At 39.5% G+C, this 21,569-nt stretch overlaps 1 protein-coding gene across 5 annotated transcripts in view; it reads right to left on the bottom strand.

Annotated features, from left to right (window-relative positions):
• Window positions 1-1,873: 1,873 nt before the first annotated feature.
• Window positions 1,874-21,569, bottom strand: part of CEP85L (centrosomal protein 85 like) — a 129,080-nt gene continuing 109,384 nt past the window's right edge. For all 5 annotated transcript variants that reach the window (XM_061378091.1, XM_061378090.1, XM_061378095.1 and 2 more), the window contains 6 exons: window positions 9,951-10,068; window positions 7,705-7,881; window positions 5,421-5,573; window positions 5,005-5,159; window positions 3,297-3,414; window positions 1,874-2,960 (listed from right to left, as the gene is read on the bottom strand). In XM_061378091.1, the coding sequence (XP_061234075.1) occupies window positions 2,835-2,960; window positions 3,297-3,414; window positions 5,005-5,159; window positions 5,421-5,573; window positions 7,705-7,881; window positions 9,951-10,068 (847 nt within the window). In that variant the 3' untranslated portion in view covers window positions 1,874-2,834. The remainder of the gene's footprint in view (window positions 2,961-3,296; window positions 3,415-5,004; window positions 5,160-5,420; window positions 5,574-7,704; window positions 7,882-9,950; window positions 10,069-21,569) is intronic.

Here is a 21,569-nt window from a genome sequence, read left to right as displayed (position 1 = left end):
TTTAGATTTTTAAAATTATCTACTGAGAAAAATGGCCACACTGGGTCAGACTGAAGGTCCCTCTAGCTCTGTCTGTGGCACTGAATGATTAGGAAGGATAACAGGGCAACATAAGTGCCCAAAACACCCTCCCAGATTACAAGTATCCTCAAATTTTTAATAGTCTTTGATGAAGAGCACATTCAGGGACACCCAGAGCCCCAGTTACAATCCATGTCTTAGTACTAGCACTTACACATTTCATGTTCATGTCAACACCAGACATTATAGGTTTAACTGCACAGCCTTCCTGAGGATGGGCTGAAGTTGGGAAGACAGGTTCAGAAATATTCCCTCCTCTAGTGTATTTTCAGAACTACACCTGTCATTAAATTTACATCACTTGCAAACTACCCCAAAACCAAGTAGAGCATTCCAAATTATGTGCACATGCTCAGCTCATGAGTTGCACTATTTATCAGAAACTATTAGATGTGGAAATCAGTGTTTATTTCTAAATAACCTAGCATCTATCATTCTCTGCTACCCTAATTTTAAGTGTATGTGCTTACCAGCCTGGCTGAACTCACAGTGCTATGACTTCCCAGTTGCTCATAGTATTATGAGTCCTTTGTACTTCACCCTTCATTTTTCCATATGCTTTCCAAAGTTATAGTTTGGTGATGTTACCCCCAGCCTGACACAGTTTGGGTTTATTGTGGCTGAAGGACTGACAGATGTACTTTGGGTAACACAGACATCATTTAATCTGACTTATTTCCACTGTCTTTTGTACCAAAAAATGTTTATTTTGTGATATTGAAATTAATCATGTAAATACAGGTTTTTTTAAACACCACTGCAATCTATAATTCTTCTTTTTCTGAAGATGTCCTATATATGCAGCCACAATTATGAGCAAATAGAAACTAGCATTGCTTCATACACTGCTGTCTGAAACAGAACTTGTTTTCAGCTTGCAAGTTAAAAACAGTGAACTAATGTTCTCAAGCAAAAGTTTATAATGTGGCAGAAGACGACAGGGAATAAAATGAGATCTGAGCTGAAGATAAATTGTACTTCTCTGCTGATACAGGATTTCAGTTTCTAATGACCTAATTTTCAATGCTTCCCAAGGAATAAGCATAGAAGGCCAGTGAGATCAAGGATACAAAGAAGCTGCTGTAGTCTACAAGTAATTTGAGGGCTAACATCATTTTCAAATCTTATTTTCTGTCCTTATACAAAATACCTCAGAAAAGTAAAAGTTCTGGGGAACAGAACACTAGTCACAGACTGTCACAACTATTCAGCATTTCCTACTCTCAGCTTCCCAAAGTCACTTCAGACTAAGCACGCAAAACAGCCAACTGTATAAATGTGCACAAAGATCATTAGTCTCAAGATGAAGGTGATGGTTAGAAAAGGATCAGAAAGGTTAGGAAAAAATTTAGATTCATGATAATACATTTAGGCAAGTTGTGCATATTTCTTAAAAGCATGTTTCTAATAAACATATACACATAGTATGTATGTCAATAATCTTATTTTTTGCATGTAACAGGTTTCTCCATGAAAACATCAGTTTGATAAATTGTATTCTTCAAACCTAAAGAATCTTAAATGATCGATTTTGCTTTTCAGTTAACTGGTGTATGTTATGCTACAACTTAAATTCCCCTACTACTTCTCTACAAATGTATTTAATACATTAATTTCATCAAACAAAAATATGATTGTCGACAGGAATCAGGCCTGCTATTTGCCTGCATGGTAGAGAACGGAAGCAATTTAATTGTAGAAGGTAACTTAATTTCAGCAGCTACAAATAAGCAAACTTGGCTGTAGTGTGCAAACAAGAAAGCACATTCTTAGTGACTGTTATGCAAAGCTGTTTTGGGTATCTTTATCATTTGGATACTAGCTCCACAGAATGCTCCTTTCCAATTTGGAAGGAGCAGGCATTCAGCTGGTTGTTTACTACCATTTTGCTGTTCTTCCAAAGCTAATCTACACAGAGCCAAAGCAGAATCACCTTCTTCTTTCTCAAGGGACAGCCCTGTAAATTCAGTCCCTCTGGAGGGCAAGGAAGCAAAAAGTGTGGAGACAAATGCCAATCTAGAAGTATGCAGAAAACGGTTTACTGAATTTGGCTTCAGTATTGGCTGAAAACAGATGCTTGGTGTTTTAAATGCTCAGCTTTTTCAAAAGCAAGTGGTACCTTCTTAGCTATAACCTGTATAATGTTTCCTTTTCTCCACAACAAACACTGGTCACTAAGTAACATTGAAGTCTCAGGAGCCCAAGGTGTTAATCTGATCCACAGAGCTGCAACTGACTCCTAGCTGACAACCTCTGCTGTTTTGAAAAATCCTTGGCTCCAAGCTAGGTGCCCAAGATCCGCCAAGAGAGTTAAGATATCTGAGTGAGTGATGTGTCAGAAACCAGTTGGACCAGGGACTTTCTTAAATGATGTGTAATGCAAAGTGGTACAGTTTAGAAAGGTACCTGTCTCTACCACGGGTCTCAACAGTGAAGCTTCTAATCAATATCATCTTTTATACTTTGGATATCATCTGAACTGCAAAGCTGGATAAGAGGTTTTACTGTTACTTACAGAGGCAGTCCTCACACTTGAAACAGGCAGCTCTGATACAACAACCACTAGACCAGCAGAATAAGGATACTACATAGTTTTTCACTTTATCATGAGCACCAGAAGTACTAAACCATACAAACATCAGTGCCCACCACATTATGAGCCTGTAAGAAAACTCATGTCAATTACAGGCCATAAGATTAAGTTCTTGGAATTTCTACCTTTGCCTCCTATTTGGGAAGATATTTGGTGAAATTCACACTTCAGTAATGTTATCTTTACAAACTGAAAATGTACAAGAGTAAACAACAGAATATACACTGTTCCTTACCTGCATGTCTAAAATCAGTCCAGCGATCTGATTTTGTTGATTGTCTATGACCTAGAATATAAAAGTGAGTAATGTAAAAGGCTGGAATCTCTAAATACTTCTTTTTTTTTGTTTGTTTGTTTGTTTAATCAGCTTACAGGTGTGTAGCCACAGATTTTAATGGAATATTTGAAAATGTAAATGACAGGAGAGTTTAACTCTGTCAGAACAGGAAATTCATGCAAAATAAACGCAGTGAACAGAAACAGACAGATACTGAAATCTGAATTAGCAACAGATGTGTAATTCTTTAGTGAAAAAATTATTTCTAAAGAAAAAAATATATAAAATAAAGACATGAAGAACTCAAGGTTAAAGATGCCAACAACTGATTACTTGCAGACTAACCTTACTGGCTTTCTCATTCTTTTCTTTGAGACATTCATTCTCACTCTGAAGCTGTTTTGTGTCCAACATGGGAAGGCGAATACCATCTTCCAGGCATTTTTCTACTTTTTGTTGTAAGCTGTCATTCAACATGAAAGAAAGATTAAGTGTGCTGACAGAAACGAGGAGAGCTGTGTGTTCTAGGGAAAAATTAAGACAGTTGCACCATCTTCTACCAGAATTGTTAAACCGCACCTAGCAGAATCCAGACTTACAAAGAGCAAACCAACAGTGGATGAATGATTGAAAAATCCTGAACTACTGAAGTGTCTGTGGCGCTGTCAGGAATAGATTCATGCAGGAAAGGTTTTATGGGCCAGATTTTGTGCTAAACCTCACAAAAGGCACAGCTCCAGCAGTTCAGTGTAGGGAGAGAAGGCAGACAGAAGCAAAGAAACTTTGTGGTTTTCACAGCTGCTCTGCACTACTTTGGGAGGCAAGACAGCACCAGCATAGATCAATGGCATCTTCAAACCTCCCAAACTTACAGGTGCTTTAAAATCAGACTCTCTTAAAGGGGCAGACACAACTCAAACTGGAGTCCAGAATGAGATATTGCACTGATTACTGGTGGCCTATGCTTCAAGCCCCCTGTGACTTCTAAGAGGGAGCATTAAGAGCTGGCTGCTCTCACCAGCTGCTCCCACACATGGGAGCATAATCTTCTGACCCTCTGCAGTTTAACTCAAGCTCCTTAGGTGTAGCTAGAGCCTTTGCCTGCTCACCTTGTCTCAGAAAGGAAATACATTTTATAAGTGTTTATCTTGCTGTTTAATTTAGAAACCAGAGGCCATCTCAGCTATTTGCTGGCTTTCAGAAAAGTCAAAATGATCCTCCTCTAGATTATGAGGGCATGAAGAAAAAAGGCTTTTCATTGGTAAGAGGGAAACAATGTGTCAACAATTTGGCTGGCAAGGTGTCCCAACCAGCTTTCCTTTCATCATGGAAACACTTTCAGTCTCCTGTGGCATGCACCTTTAACCAATGGAGGGAGGGTGAACTGTAGTAACACACACATAAATTACTAAAAGTGACTCTCTCCTTCTTCCCCCTTCACCCTCCAAAAGCGTTAGTGTTTAAGTAGCTCCCCTGATCTAAAATGTCTCCATGCCTCACCTGGAATCTTCTCACGGATATCTGTCCCATTTCTTTTTTCAGTTATGGAAGTTCAATGGCAGAAGATCAGCTACATCTGATTCTCCCTGTAAACACCCCCATCCTCAGTGAAAAGGTAAGAAACAGCTACAGTTTAAATCTTTGACCCTTCCCTGATACACCTGTCAGCTATTTCCAGGGAGCTTTTCCACAACTGGTGACAGGATTAGTTATCAAATAGGAGTGCTGACAGCTCCTATGCAATGCCCCTTTGCTGCACATGGTTATTCCATCCTTTATCTGACAGCAGGGATGCCATTGCAGTGGTGTTCCACATCTTTAAAGAAAGGTAGTGAAGAGTGTCTTTGTCAGGCTTTTCTCTGTGGTGTTACTTGCAACTTGACACAAATAAAAATCTTGTTGAATTTTTTACAAGTTACACTGTCATTACGTATAGGTATACCTGAAAAATCACTAGCATTGTAATAGATTAAGAGTGCAAATAACATCGGGTCTGGACATCAGGTAGGAAAGTTCATTTGTTTCCAGGCACAGCCCAAGTGGCTGTTCATACCTCTGTACTGTTGTGACCAGCTCTTTTTCTTTTTTCTTCTGACACACCAGTTGCAATTCTCTCTCTCTGCACTGCGATCGGGCCTCTCCAAGCTTCTTTTCTAACTCAGTCATTGTTTCTTGAAGTTGCTTGTTCTTCTCTTCTAGAATTTGCAGCTAACATAGGTTACATTAGTTAGACATGATGCTATATTTGCAGAAGGCCTTACAGCAGGCCACAGCCTTGCAGTTACCTTCTGTATAATCTTAGGCCCATTTCTGATCATGAGAAACCCTAGTAGCTACAAGTGCTTTCTAAAACACTGAAATACCTCTCTTCCTAAACAGAGGGAAAAATATGTTAAAAAAGTAAATGTTTGCCAACAGATACTAGGCAGCTTAATCGTATTTTTAAAAAGTAAACCAAAATCCCTTTACCTGTTTAGTCTGCCCTTCTATATCATCCAGCGTTGGCAGGTCCGCCAGGTATTTTTCTAAGGTTTCAATCCGTCTCTGTTTTTCTTTGTTTTGCTCAGACTCCTTCTGGCATTTTTTTTTCAGGCTATTAATGTATCGGTCTCTAGTTTTAAGCTAGAAGATAGGAAGAGTACATGTTTTACGATTACAGTGAAACATAAACACGCTTTGGAAGCAGAGGCTGGTAATTCTTCAAGAATTGTATTCTCAGCTGCATGAAAGGGTTGGTTACTACAGAAAACAAAACCAAACAACGATTAATCCCGGCAGCTCCAAGTCACAGACGCACATGTAACCTCAAATCACAGTTGCTTCACTTCTCTCCAGAGCACTCCACCTGCCTCGTGAACTGAAAACACAATTCGATAATTAAAGATATTCTTAATTTTTCCACCAATGGAGACGTTCATATGCAACAAATGGTCAGGAAATATTTTAGTCCATCCTCTTCCTCTGGCTAGGAAAACAAAAGACAGAGACCAAGAACCTCACCCAACAAGAACTGGAGCCAAAAACCTGACTTTGATGCAGTCTGACAACTACATCAGAGGACATCAGAACAGTGGCTTTTTTAACACCGTTTCTATGTAAATCTTAACTGTCCACCAGCCTGCAAACGGTTTTTTTTATATTGTGTTATCTTTGCCTGCATTCCTGGTACTTACTTTGCTTTATTACCTAAGTCAAAAAAGTGGAAGGCAGGGAAGAATATTTTCCAGTCATAATGGAATTTAACGAGAAACAGTATCTTTATTGCTTGACTAAGGTGTAGTAATTCACAGATAACAAACACTTGTCACTGTAGTAAATGCTAAATGTACTTTTATTTCAGTGCTTCAGACATCCATCTCACTGGGAAACAAATGTATGACACTGTCAATGTCAGAGCTCACTAACAGAGCCTAAAAGTTTAACTCAGTAATACGTGGAATCTTTTTCCAGAGTTAGCCTTCTAGGTGGGGCACAAAACTCAGGACTGCCAAAAGGCTGGGAATCTATGTCTTTTATTTTATCAAGACCTCAAAACTGGAATTAAGGCAGTGATATAAATACACACATGTAAGCCAGTGTTGCACGGCCAGAATCGCCAGGAGTCTGACAGTTAGCTAAGTGAATCTTTTCTGTTTCTCACATACCACTAAGGATGACAAGCTGACCAGTCAGAATACTCCAGTACTCGTGTGACAAAGATTACATGGTTTCCAAATCTTCTTGTCCTGCATACACAGCATAGGGAATTTCCTTACCTGCAACCTCTCTCCTTCTAATAGCTACCATGTTTGCCCTGGATTCCTCCCACCCCCTCTAAATCCCCAGCATCACCCCTAGAACACTTTTTACCTTCTGCTGAGATGAAAAAAATTTGTTGCCTTTTTTTTTTTTTCCTTGCTGTTCACTCTTGCTGACTGCTGAGGGGAAAACAAGCTTTGGATTTTGTTGTTTTGTTTGTTTTAACTTCCTCCTCCATACACAAGCTGCTGTGCATTAGATGCCACTTTGTTGCTCCTACCCCTGGCACCTACATTAATATAAATACAAGCCCAGTAGTAAGGCCCAGTGATGAAAGAAGAGAGAGTAACAGTGACAACATATCCCTAGACCACTTAATGGAACCACTTGGTCAATAGTATATTCTTGCTCGCAATAAAGGCATGTTGTCAGACATTCAGAACTTCCACTGGATATTGCTTCAGCCTCCAAAAAAATCCCCTTGTCAAGAGAGTTCTAAGAACACAGCTATCTAAGTCCCTTCCTTCTATGAGACTAAAGACTACTTTGCACATCCTAGCAAAGCTACAACGGAATCGCTCTTGCTGAGTAGGCACCTAAAGGCTGGTAAGTGCATCTCAAATCATGAGAGCCACATCTACAAATCATGTTAAAAATAGGGATTTTATTTTCATACTTCCTGTTTTTAAACAATATTTACTGTAATTATACTTCAAGCTACATGAATTCTTAGAGCTGCGCAGCTTTCCTTCAAGGCAAGTTTAACTGGTTAAAACAGTCACGATTGCTATTTCATCTTGTATCACTTTTTGGAATGCATTAACTACAAGCTCAGATTTATCCATTGCCAACACTTAAAATCACCATCTATCGATTTTTTGATCACAGGTAGTTTATCTACCATTTGAAAATAGCCCAGCAATGCACACACTAAGTTGCTTTCTGGCAAAACAAAACATACACTGCTTTAACAGTGTTCTAACAAAAGGAAATTTGGAACATGAAAGACACTTACTTTCTCCTCCATCTTCTTTTTGTCCTCACTGGATTTGTTTGAAATTACTTTTATAAATTCACTGAGTTGTAACTCCGTATTTCCAGATGCTACAAACTTTCGCTCAAGCTCCTCAAGGTAGGATGCTGATCTTTCTGAAACATGAGGCTGCAGCGGTGCGCTCTCATACTGTGGTTGCTTACGAAAATAAAGAAAATAATCATACAAATGAACATGCACATATTACCGTGTAATTGAGCAGCACAGCAGAACACAGTCCTGCATTTTTTTCCCCACTGCCAGGAAGGGTGGGGTTAGATTTTCAAACATTGAAACACATGGTAAGAGCATGTATTTCAGGGATCTGGAGCAAAAATTATGAAAAAAAAAAAGAAAAAGAATCTGGACACATTTACATTCACAACACATGGAAATGAACAGTGTGGGGCCACGTTCCTACTCAGATTTCTGGAACAGATGTAACTTTTTCAAAATGAACCCCTTGAAAAACCAAACAAAAAGTGTTTTCAAAACAAATCACTGCCATTGCATTATCATACCATACCCTAGGAAGAAAAACACTCTATAAAATGGCTATGAATATATTAAAGATACTCCAATCTCAAGATCTTTCAGAAGCGGAACATTAATACTAGTCAAACCCTAGAGCTATCACATCTGAGGTGCAGAATGGTGCAGGGACAAACCTGAGGCTACAGCTATGAGAAGGCAGGCCTCCTACCTTCTGCCCTGTATACCAAACCCCTCCTCCCTTTCCATTTCACAAAGTTCAAAATTACTCTTCCACCTCCACTGCCCACAGACAGACGAGGACAAAACGGAAATCAGCTGTATGTAGGATAAAAAGGGAGATGCATCCCGTTAGGCCTTCAGTCTCAAGATTCTTTAAGTAACATAAATTGGTATCTTTAAAGAAGTTATAGACAGTATTTTTAACTAGTAAAATTCCTTCAGCAAAGCATTAAAAGAGATTAAAACCTCCATTAAAGGAGATTTGCATTTGTAAGCTAATCTTATAGAAGACACACAAACCAAACAGAAATCCTATTAATTATAAACTTTTGAACTCTTTGAATTATGAAAGATGAATGTATCTGCTGCTTATTTGAAGTCTACTACAGTATACTAAGATATGTAAACTAAAATTTCAGTTTCTGCAGTATTTTTTTTCCCCTTCCATAAACCTTTATCTTGACAGAATTTTGACGCATTTTATAAAAAAAGGACTTCTGAAAGCACCAAAAGCCACATTCCTATATAACTAAAAAAGTTTCTAGGTACCTAAATTCACACTGAGGCTTCACTGGAATTTCCCTCCTGTCTCACACAAACCAGATTCTCACCTGATGCACAGCTGTGCTACTCCAAGGACATAATTAATGTCACGCTGAAGTATGCTAGCTGAGATCCTGGTGCAGCGTTTTTGACAGAAAAAGATACAGTAACAAAAGGGGGACAAAAAGATATTTCTCTGCATACCTGCCTCCAACTTTCTCTTTTTGCGCTGCCTTTTAGATATGTTAAGGTCTGGAGATGGGAAGTGTGTACTAAAACAGGGTAGCAGCCACAACAAGCCCTAAAATCTGCATTTCATGATTAGCCTATGCTAACCATGAAAAATGCTTTACACTTTCTGTTATTTGTGCTAGTTAGATAAAAAACAGGACAGGTATTCCCAAAACACCACCACACATTCCCTTTCAGAGTAAGTGTTCCCTAGAAGTACTAATCCATATTAATTTTAGGCATCTTCTGCAAAGTTATTCCACCAGTTTGTCTGCCTTCTCACAAGCTTCTCACTAGACTTCCATCTAGTCTATTGATACAGCCTAACCACTCCTTTGGATAGTAACTCCTCCTCTTCAGAAAACTTTTCACCAATTGCTTTCAGATAATCCTCCTATCAAACTACTTTATTGCCTAATACCACCCTGTGTAACTGTGCTACATGCCCCTGTTAAACCCTTATCTGTACAGTGTCACAATCCCTCATTCTTACCCCATTTTTATCAGATTTCTAAACAAGTATATACAAAATGTTAATGTAACTTAGACTTCTGCAAATGTAAGGTAAACTACAACACTCGGGAGTATTCTCCTCCATACAATTTATGGCTGCACAATTACATAACCATCAATAATCAAAAAACCTCCATATTTTGGCCTGCACTAAGTTGTGAACATGATTTTAGGTGTCAGTTACCGGGCAATGAAAAGCTTTGCTGAAAGAAAAATATCCATCCTACCTGCAAATTAGTCATGTAAGGTTCTTCGCAGTTCACAAGATGGCTCAGTCTTGCATGTTGAGCTCGTAATTCATTCTCCCTTATCTTCTGATGTAAATTGTTAATTTGCTGCTTTTGCCTGTAATACACAGATTTTGTTTGAAAAGGAATGGAACAGAGATTAAAAAGACACAGATCTTAAGACTTACACTGAAGAATACTGTAACAGTGCTATTTGACTGTCCTGGGTATACGTTATTGTGCGCATTTTCCCATCCGAGTCAGACAGCAACTACTCTAGTTTACCACTAGAACTGGAATCTCACCAGGTTATGAGCTATTAAACTACAGTTCCCATGTAACTTTCACTTTAGTATATCCCAGAGAACCACCACTCAATTGGCAATAATAAGCAAATCTTGTAGATTTGAAAACTTTATCAATTCTGTGGGAGGCTTTAGTTGTCATTTGTTCATAGGGCCAGAAGTGTAAACACGAAAAAGTATAGGGAAAACAGAATGAAAACAAAAACCCCTCACACCTTCATTTTCCTTGGGTTTCTCTTTAGCTGCTCTCTGCTTTTGACACAGGTTTAAAAAATTTCTAAATCCAGGGGAACAAAAAGTCATTATATAAGACAGTCAACACAGCTTTCCAGGAAAGTCTTTGTTTTTGCTTTGATTACAGTTTTCTCAAACAACTGCTTTATATAAGATGTACTATACCCCCGCGGTAAAATACCGTACTGCATACTAAGCCAGAATTAACCTCTTACAGCAATCACTTGGCCAGTGTACAGCAGAAACAGTATCACTATTACTTCACTATTTAATTATATCACAAATTATATCACTATTTAAATCATGACTGCATTTGAACTAGCATGACTGCAGGGGAAATACAAGCCAGGTCTCAGCCACTGCCCAAATCAGAGCCCTGTGAGGTGTGCTGTACTCTCTGAGGAGCAACGGGCACCTCAGTAACTGATTCCAGACTGGAATTGTCAGAACCCATCAGAAACACACAGAGCAACCTTCTTAATAAACTTAGAATGAATTCTGTGCACTCCTTTAGTTTCCCTTTTTCCTTCTTGTTTTATACTAGGATGTATTTGCAGGCGAGCTTGCAAACTGTTTCTCAAAGCATCATCTCTAAGCATGCAGTATGATTGGCTTTTATGGAAATAATGATGCTGAACCAAGATGAGAAAACCCAATCTTAAGAGGAGATAAACAGCAAATGCAGGTTAACTTCAAGGGAGAAGAACTGCCTGTGCACACACTGGAAAAGCAAATCCTCCTGAAGTACAGGAAAAGACCAAAAGTTGGTTTGTTGGTGTTTTTTTTTTAATTTGGGGAGGACCATGTTGAGGAAGAACATCTTGGAAATATCCTGAGTATACAGAATACATATTATACAATCTATAAACTAACACAAAAGATGTATTAGTTGAAAAGACACCAACTGCAAATTTTGAGAGGAAAAATAAGATGCGAAAACCCAGTTAAAGGCAGTATTTTAGCTACATACATTCTCCTAGTCATCAGCCAACTATACTGCAATTATTTGGTTCACAAGAGGAATTTAATATTTCCAAAATAATGACTACATCATAAGCTAAAACTTTTAAGCTATGCACATTACAGAAGATATGATGCACTCCTGTGGAATATCCTTATTATATTTCCCTATTTTTATACCTACAAAGAATTGCAATAAATGAAAAACCAGTATAAACAAGTTACAATTTGGTAGTCCCTTAGGACAGTTTATTTAATGCAATTCATAAAAACAGAGCAACTGGATGTATTTATGTGATTCGACAGCAAGTCTTAAAATACTCTGTATATCCACAGAGGATTTTGAGTTTTCCCTCTTCCATTCCAATATCTAGATGAAACAAGCTTGTACAAATGTAAAAGGAGTTATCTAACACTGAAAGTCTGTACAGTTTTGGTTTGTGTCATTATGATGGCACTACAAACAAAAAGCTGCAAACTTATTTTGGAAGAAATAGAATTGCAGATTATGTAAAAGAATATGCTCTTAACTTACAACAGATCTTATATGAGCCCAATAGTTCATATAATTGTATGAGAAAAGAGAAAGCCTTGATGACCTTTGTGCATGCTTGGTCACAGATATCAAAATTATTTAGTATGAGTTGTCTTAACCTATGAACAAAAGTAATTTTAATTTTTTTATCACCTTATTACTTACTAGACAGATCTAGTAAAATACCCTTGCCCCATGTGCTTTAAAATCACTTATCCATCTGTCCCTTATCCCTTGAAGGCACTAAGTGATTTTCTGTTTGTGGCTGATTGTAACTTAATAATGCCTTCCTTCACTTCAATAGCTTGAACTAAACACTACAGCCTGGAGTAAATGCTTCAGGGTATTTCTGAACTTCCAGTGTAGTTTGAACTACATTACCGTATTTCCTTTCATAATCCTTTCCCTACCCTACCAAATCCATGCAGGAAAAAAGGTGAGACAAATTAATCCGTGATGAAACAGAGCTGCTCTAGCACAGAGTGTAACCAGCTTGCCTCTTTTCACTCTGCAAAGCATGAAACTCCCCACTGTTACAAAACCTTGCCAACAAAACACACCATAGAAATATTTTAAGGCTGTGTAGATCCCACACAAAACTTCTTCGCATAACTGCCTCTCTGAAAATACCATTAACCTCATGGCACCCAAGAACAAAAATTCTGAAAACAGCCCAGCAGTCACAAGCAGAACGGAAGATAAACACCATAGAAACATATTTACTATTTACATACAATCCCATAAGTCTTTGGATGTTCTCATATGCTAAGACAGTTTTAATCCTCTGTTAGCCCACTGCTGTTACTATTAATCCACTGCATAACCACAGGCTGTGAGCTCTATTTAAAGGGAATGTGGAAAAGTTCAAATGGCTCTCACAGACACAGTTCACGTATTACAGCAGGAACACTATCGCCAGAAGCCTCCCTAGCACCAGTCAATCATCCCAAGACCTTCAAAAAAACCCCCAAACCAATCAACCTTCAGATTTAGGTGCTTTCAAGATTCTGCTCAGATACATGGCAACTGCCCCTCTGAGTAGACCAAAGCCAGATATAAATGACCCTGAAACGGAGGTATTTTACCTTCCAAACAGGTATACTCTCATGAGAATGATGCTCTCACTTTGTATGTTTCTACATGCAGTGTTTATAACCTCATATGCACCCTCTGTGCTCACAGAGGGCCAGAGCAAAGCAAACTGAAATTCTCTAACTGCTGTGACCAAAGTGTCCTCCACTCTACCCTTTCTCTGCTGCTAGCACCACCAAGTCTCCAAAGGGGTTCAAGAAGATTAAAAAAACCCCTAGATTAACTCCACCCCACCTTCCCTCCCCCTGACACTGGAGTTATGCAGCTGCACTTACACTGCACCTACTCTTTTTCCTGTAACTCAACACAGGAATTTCCAATCAGCCAGTCTTACACAGGACTGACATCTTCAGACATTGAGTTCCTCAACCTTTTGTGATTCCAGAAGCCATCTGCATACAAGTGGGCACAGGCTGCGGACAGAGCTCAAGATACGGGAGAATCTGACAGAAGCCCAACCTTGAGATTTGCTTTTACAGAAACCAGACTGTAGCTCACACAACCAGGTTCAGTGAAATTACTGTGCCTAGGTACCACAGAAACTGCTCTCCTTCACAAACTCCCTATTCTTTTTTCCATGAATGAGTGTTACAATTCTATGTTGATGGCAAAGTAAGAGTCATTGGCATATCATGTAAATGTCACAGCACTTCTCACACGGCTTCATTCAACTCATTTGTTCAAACAGAAAACACTCTTTTACTACAAGTGTCTGCCTTGACACAACCCTACCTCTTCCCCTCAGACATAAAGAGAAAAGGAGGCAATACCCTTCTCTAATGTCATCAGCCAATCAAAGAGACATAGAGGGTGGAGAAAACTTTGTTAACAAAAAAAGTCACAAAAGGCAGGAATGAAAAACATCTTTTGGGGAGGGATATTTACAAGTATTCCTTATTTAAATTGATGTTTCAGAGGAACATGTCATGAAAAGTGTACGAACTTTAACTCCTCCCTGTGCTGCTCCCGAGTACATTCTTTTCCAGGAAATGCAGCTGAAGTGACAGGCTATCCAACATACTTGACTTAAGTGGTGGGTACTTGCTCTTTGGTCCCCTATAGGCAGCTCTTTTGTCCCAATTCCCACGTTAGTTATTTACATTCTAGCTAAGTTATTTACATAAAACCCTACTATTTTCACAAAGTAACAACTTTGGCTTACTTCCAGTTGTTGAAAAACACACACACCTTTCTCTTTTCTTCTGTTTCCTCAAACATTCATTACTTTTGCAAACAAAATTTCAAGGTTCAGCTGTGTTTCACTACTGCAGATCAATGACACTTTGTAAGGAAGGAAAAGTTAAAAAACTGTCATGGCGGATGGTACAATTCTCTTGCCTTTCCCAGCATTACCAACTATTATCCCTATAGGAACCGCTGGCACTGGAGAATAGGCCACCTGATGAAGATGCTGAACCTGAGTAATTATTTTTATGGTGTTTAAGGAGAGCAGTTCCCCTTATCTGACTTCCTGCCTGCCACAGATACTTCCATTCCCACACAGTAATTTGTGCTGAGCCCAACAATTTAAATTAAACCGAAGCATGTCAATCATCAGGAAGCTAAAAGCCCACACTCAAAGGACTAAAAGCAATGAAGTGACATATGTCAGCACACTTCTGACAGGTCTCTGCCAGTGTCCTGCTGACGAAAGCAAAAGCCCCTGATCCTAAATGCCACTGTGTTTGGGGAGAAAGTCAATTCTGAGCAACAAGTGTACGAAAGGGTGGTTCACTAAATCTACCTCAAACTTCTAGCTTTCTGATGCTAACGGAAGGGGGGACAAAAGTCAATCCCAGAATACTTTCAACCAATTGCACATCTAAGGAAAAAACCACTTTCTGAGCCTTTGCAAACTGCAAAAAAAGAGCCCACCAACTATCCTGTTTTCTTGTAATGAGCATCAGTTGTGCCCTAACGCTGTTTCTAGCTTGCCTAAATCCAGGTCTGTAAATAAGGAGCTCACTTGCAGTTGGTATATGCAGATGACAAGAAGAAAATGCACTAACACTATGCTGCCCTGTTTGCAGAGAGGCTGCTGGCATCCCTTCTGGGTCCTGGTGCTCTCAGCACCTCACTGGATCACAGATTCATGCTTCCTGGCAATCCCTGGTCCTTGTGGGGCTGGAAGGGAGGGAGCAGAGTGAAGAGTTATTGAAGTTGAAGGAGCTGCAGGATAAAAATCAGGGACAGGCTTGTGGTAATATGTGGACCTGTTAGAGTGAGTCCAGAGGAGGGCCACAGAGATGCTCAGAGCACTGGTGCACCTCTCCTATGAGGACAGGCTGAGATAGTTGGGCTTTTTCAGTCTGGAGATGAAAAGACTCAGGGAAGATTTTATAAAACTTTTCCAGTACCTAAATTGGACTTACAGGAAATGTGGAGAGGGACTTTTTACAAAGGCATGTAGTGACAGTACCAGGGGGAATGGCTTTAAACTGAAAGAGGGGAGATTTAGATTAGATACGGAACTAATTCTTCCCTATGAGGGTGGTAAGACACTGGAACACATTGCCCAGAGAAGTTGTGGCTGCCCCACCCCTGGCAGCGTCCAAGGCCAAGCTGGACAGACCTTTGAGCAATCTGGTCTAGTGTGAGGTGTCCCAGCCTGTAGCAGGGGATTGGAACTAGGTAATCTTTAATGTCCCTTCTAACCCAAACCATTCTATGATTCTACAAATATGAACAATGCTGGCCCAGAGTAAAACTGTGGGGCTGGTCCCTAGAGCTGGGACCCTGCAATAATGCTAAAGAGATGAGCCCAGGCAACACCACTGTGGCTCTCCTTCCCCTCCCTCAACATGGTGGGTACGATGCAACCAAGCTGCCATTACTGGAACAGGGACTTCTGCTGAGGCCCTCCCCATCAGTGCTATGCAATCCAGAGAGCTGGTGCTCTTATGCACATCAATGAAGGGAGAAAGGCAAGTCAAATACTGGCCTCAGTGATAAGAGCACCACCTTACCAGGGCATTTGTATGTAAACGTCAGACTCAGAAAACTCTTAAAGGGGGCCTAGGGAATGACCAAAAAAAGGCTTTACATGTGTGTTTCAACTACGTGTCTGATAAATTTGTAGTCTCTGCCCACAAACAGTGAGGGGCTGCTTCTGCTGGTGCATATTCCCTGTGCCACTATTATCTGCAGACAAACACGGCAGCCAAGCTCCCCTCATCCTGGATGACTGTGACTCTACTTACAAAACTGGCTAGAATCCAGAGGAAAACCACTGGTGCTACTTCACACTAACTGGATCCATTTAAATGAGTAAAAAAGAAGCTACAGCCATAAGAGTAAAGTATCAGTGTGGGAGGCAGATGTTGATTTTGATTCATTTGTAGTTCTGTCCTTGAGCTCAAAAAATCCCCTTTGAAAGCTCACCATGCAAAAGCCTGACTGTCTTCAGAGACCAGCATTAATAATAAATAAACTGCTTAATATACAAACTGCTTCTCTGTATGTCTCAAAAACAATAGTAGAACATAACTGACATTCACATAATTTTCTCATATTCACACAGGACAAGCCAACTGTGGACACATGCTTACAGACACTCGTACATGCATTCATCTGGAAATAAATTACATTTTCTTCAACCTGGGATTAAATCATCTATTCTCCATAAACTCATCTTGCCCCTCACTTACTCTAACATGAAAAAGCCTTTAGAAATCCAGGTTTGTCAGAGAAACACTTCCTCCCCTCAACTTCTAAGAGATTTAAATTAGTGTAAATCTAGGTGCCCCGCTATACTACGTAGTTCTGCTACTACTAAATCCCTCTATCTTCTATAGATACAGGTCTAGTATCTACAAAGACCTCAGGAAAATTAGAACAGCACTTTCCTCACCACTAAAGAAGGGACACTAGTAACTTCATAACAAACCAAATGACAATCGATGCTTACCTTAAAAAATTATGAGTTAGTGAGAAGGAGTTGCTTTATATAAAAACGCCTGAGCAGATTTCCTCAGAATTGGGATGCAAAGTACAATGTAATATAGATCCTTCGGTATTACAGTTTATTCCACACGGCAGCTGGAGATATGCTGCTTTGTTTCTTTGCTTAAGAAGTTGGATACTAACTTTTATATCCCTTTGTTCTAAAGACATGATCCCTTGGGACCACAAGTCCAAACGTGCGGAGTGCTGATAGGGAAAAAGATCAGTAGTAAAAAAAGTCCTAAAAACAATGGGAATATGTTTTCCATAATTTGGAAGATAATGCCAAAGAACTCCAACATCAGCAAAGTTCTTGAGAAAACATGATCTCAAACTTCCTATGCAATAAAGTCTGTTTTAAGAGCCTGCAGTTCACAGTGAATACTACCTTTCCACCAGTCACAACTTATCTTTAAGAGGGGAACACTACCTCTGAGAGTCAAGAAGTGATTCTTGTTCTGGTTCAGCTGTTATTTTTAAATGACTTTTCCAAATTGATGGAAGTTTGAAATGCTACCCTGACCCACAGGAGGTGGCTAGTATTGAATCAAGGCAGGCAAAAGCACAGTCAGCAAGAGTACGCTGTGGGCTACTTTGTCAAGGGGGTGTGTGGCATGAGTGGGACACATTGTCTGCCCAGAGGACTGCACCCTCCCTTCCCATGGTGGGAGGTTTTCAACTTCTGCAGTCTCCCAACAGGATGAATACAGAGTAAGCTTTGCACCTCCCTGCTGTTCTCAGCTCTGCCAAATATCAGAACTTTCTAAAAACATTTACATCTACAGAACAGAAAAGAGCTTGGCACCAGTTCCACAGACAAAGTTCTGGGATTGCAGCTGACCAAAACTACACTGTTATACTGCAAGAAGCAAACACTACACAAGCACGGCCTGCGAGAGAGATGAGCTGCCCAACCAGAGAGAGGCCTGGACTGGCCAGTTTGGACACTGCAGGCAGGGAAGGTGCACTAATCAGCTGGAGAGATCTCAAGGAAGATGAAAGCCACCAGAGATCTAGAAAATATGACCTAGGAGGAAAGACTAAGTCATATTAGAAAAAGTTTTTGAAGATCCAGCTAATAAATCACCAAACTGTCCACCCCAGAAAGGTAGAACATTAATTACTGCAGATAGCAATTAGCACTGACATCTACCAGGAGCAACACCACTACGCACCTTGCTCTCCCTAGGGCCTGGCATATAGGTCCTTTGTAGCCCTACATCCTCTCATTAGTGCCAAGTTTAAGGTTATTATGTGAAAACGAATGTTGACAAATTCCATTTCATGACAAAACAACTATGCAGTAACAAAATCTTCCTGAAAGTTTACCAGGCCAAGATAGAAAAGCTTCAGTCAGAAGTTAGGTGGGTGATGGGCGGTGTCAGAAAAAGATAAATGTACCTTTTTCAGTCTTACTGCAAGCAAAGAACATTTTACACATAGCAAGGCACTCTTTGAGAAGGTTCCTCACAGCCCTACTCCCTGCACAGGACTCACAGTTATACATGCATATGCTCAGACCCTCGGTGGAATACAGCTTCAAAGCCTTCTCAAAAATCACTCAAGTGGATATATGAATGCTGCAGATCCTAACAGACCATCCCAAATTAAGAAAATTATAGCTTTACACTATCAGTAACATGAGCACTATTAGAGCACATACAGTTTGATGTCAGTGACTTAAGTCAGGACAATTTGACACAAGACAAGGGAAATATAATTCTCTTGCCCTGGTGAAAACAAGCATAGTTCACCTACGGATGGAAAGCTAATGTTTTAGCAACTGTTTTAAGAATGTAAATGTTCTTATGCCCTGAGGAATGGCAGCCACTCACTAGAATTATACTTGTATATCTGCCTTTCTTTAAAAAGCTGTTCAAATGCCCTTAAGCTGTCTGAAAGAGAACAGCACTCAGCTCCACATGCACAAGCCTGGACTGCATGCAGTGTTATTCTCAGCAGCTTATGTCATATGTTCAGATATTTGGCATTTATTCATGTACCCCCTACACATGGTTCCTGCCAAACAAACAGCGCCAGGACCACACTAGAGACATTCACAGTGGCTGGCCAGCCTCAAGAGACATTCACAATTGTACCAAACACTGTAATTTCATGGTCGTGAATGTACCGAACAGAGGAGCCACACAAAGAATTAAAATGTGATGCTGTAATTTTCTAAACCAATACTAGCACTGTTGGCTCCCTCTGGTGCTAAATATACTGTAGTGTTACATACTAACCACCAGAGAAGTAAGGCAATGATATAATCCAATTATTTTGTACAGTAGGTGACAGACATTCTAGTAATAAGTGTTACAGCAGCATATTTCCTCCTGCAGATAAAATCTGTAAGTCGTTATTCACAGTCTGTACCAATAGTTCTTATCTGGAGAATATAAGACACACACCTTGAAGAACTGACATAGTGATCCCATACACACACATACCAGGCTCCCTTCCTCATGCCACATTTTAGCTTCCTAAAAGTAGTTTCCACCTTGTTTTTTACAAGCAGACTTAAAAACCATCCTCAGGCTATAATTCATTAGATTGGCAGTGACTCCTACAGCAGTTTTAAAAAGCTAACCCAAACCCACTTTTAAAACCACCCATTTATGCTACTGTGTACATTTAAAATATGCATTTGCTATGCTGGACAGACTACACAACGCAAATCTTTTTAACTAGTCTATTATTAAATCTGCTGTTCAACAAAGTGTATACAATAAAAATCAAGTCACTTGTTGTAGTCAGAGACGCAAGTGGCTGTTTGCATTTTTTAAACATTCTATTCACAGCTTTGACCTTCCAGTGACACACCAAAGTACGAAAGAATGATGACTTGCATCGTAAGCATTATTCCTTGAATTGTTGCATCATTTTTAACAACTATTTGAAACTTGCTTGCAGCTGTTCCAAACTACTACATTTCTGATGCAAAGCAAGGAAGTTTAAAAATCCAATCCAGAAGGGCTGGATTTTTGTTGCTTTTCTATCACTGTGTGGGAAGAAAGGAAGCAGGCAGCAGGTTTCTCTTTCCTTCCCTAGCACCTACTCCCTTTCTCAACAAGATAAAGGTAGAAAAGTTTAAGAATACTGCCCCATACGGAGCCTCCATTTCCCACTTAGCAGCAGATTTAAGCACCGCCATGCAGAACAAGGTGTATGGTATGATGTTAATCTCCTCCACCTCCTGGATTAGTAGCACCCTGCTATTAATTTCCAATAGAAGAGAGTTTAACCTTAAAAAAAATGGTAATGTCCCTGTGGTTGAAAGTGAGGCTGGTGACAAGGGCAAAAGAAAGGTGTTCTTGGTACGCCTGTTTTCATCCAGCTGTTCCTTGTACCTGTCAGCAGCAAACAGCTGGGACTGGAGCACCATGCGGGCTGCTAACCTGCGCCAACAGCTTCCAGACATCTTCTGTCTAGCCGCAATTAAACAAGTCTTGCAGGCATCCTCCAGTTACCAGTTTGTAAAGCCACCATGAGATATGGCTACACTTCTTAAAACTCCATAAAAAACACAGGTACGAAAGGGTCTTCTCGGCAAACACCTACTACCAAACCTCAGTCAACAGAAGAATTCCCCCTCCACTTCCTGAAAGCATAAATTCTATAATTTAACTACCACCATACTGTATCCTAATTAACCACACTTGATATTTTTATTTTAAGTCACCATAAATTCAAATTCTGAAAAGAAGTTCACAAGCACAGTAAGACCAGGAGCTGGAAGACCTAGATTTACTCTCAAACATCATCTTGACTCTCAGTGCAAAGCCTGTGCCCCCAGATGTTAAATATGGGTAATATTAAAATTTTCCTTTCATTTACCTTGAAGAAAGGTAGTATTCACAGTTGTTTTATTAATACCCATCTAGTAAGAAATGTAATGCCATTGCTTTATAATGGGGCTCTATTTGTAGGATTTTGAGCAGCAGCTATGTGCAGTTTTCTCCATGAGTGAAACCAAAATTATTTTGTCATAGAAAACACTATCTCCTGTTAAAATTAAAGATTATCTCTTTAGATATGAAATACAATTTTATACGAATTTTAAATAATACAAACCACGTATATCACGTGATTTTATTTAATTCTAAAATAGTAACTTTTAAAGCAAATGTTTTTCCTAAATTGAGACTCAATATTAAAAAAGAGCTTTTTCTGTGATGTATAACTGTACAACATTATTATAATTTACAACATGATTAACAGCAAGTATACTTAAAGGAAATGCCTGCAACATCACTAAGTGGTCTTCCTTTTGCTTCAGTAGCTTCTAGGGGGTATTCTGCCTTTTCAGAGGAATGAAAAGGAATCATCTCAACCAACTTCTGGTCAGAAATCCAGAAAGAACAGTATTCATTATTGTTAAGTCACACAAATGTATTACTTGTACATAAAAAGAAGCAGCACACTGCTGGTGGATATCAAAAAATAGCTTTTCTTCCTCAGCATGGACGGTATTGTGTAATGTTAGCAAGCAACTAGGTTACAAGCTGTCACTTCAGAAACTTCACCATTGAATGTAAACACCTTTCCAGT

Source organism: Neopsephotus bourkii, unplaced genomic scaffold (genome assembly GCF_033783945.1).
Source record: "Neopsephotus bourkii isolate Nb327-2 ecotype Australia unplaced genomic scaffold, CSIRO-AGI_Nbou_v1 NB_1765, whole genome shotgun sequence".
Lineage (NCBI taxonomy): Eukaryota > Metazoa > Chordata > Aves > Psittaciformes > Psittacidae > Neopsephotus > Neopsephotus bourkii.
Note: the sequence above shows the minus strand (reverse complement) of the source record. Positions and strands in the feature narration are given on the sequence as shown.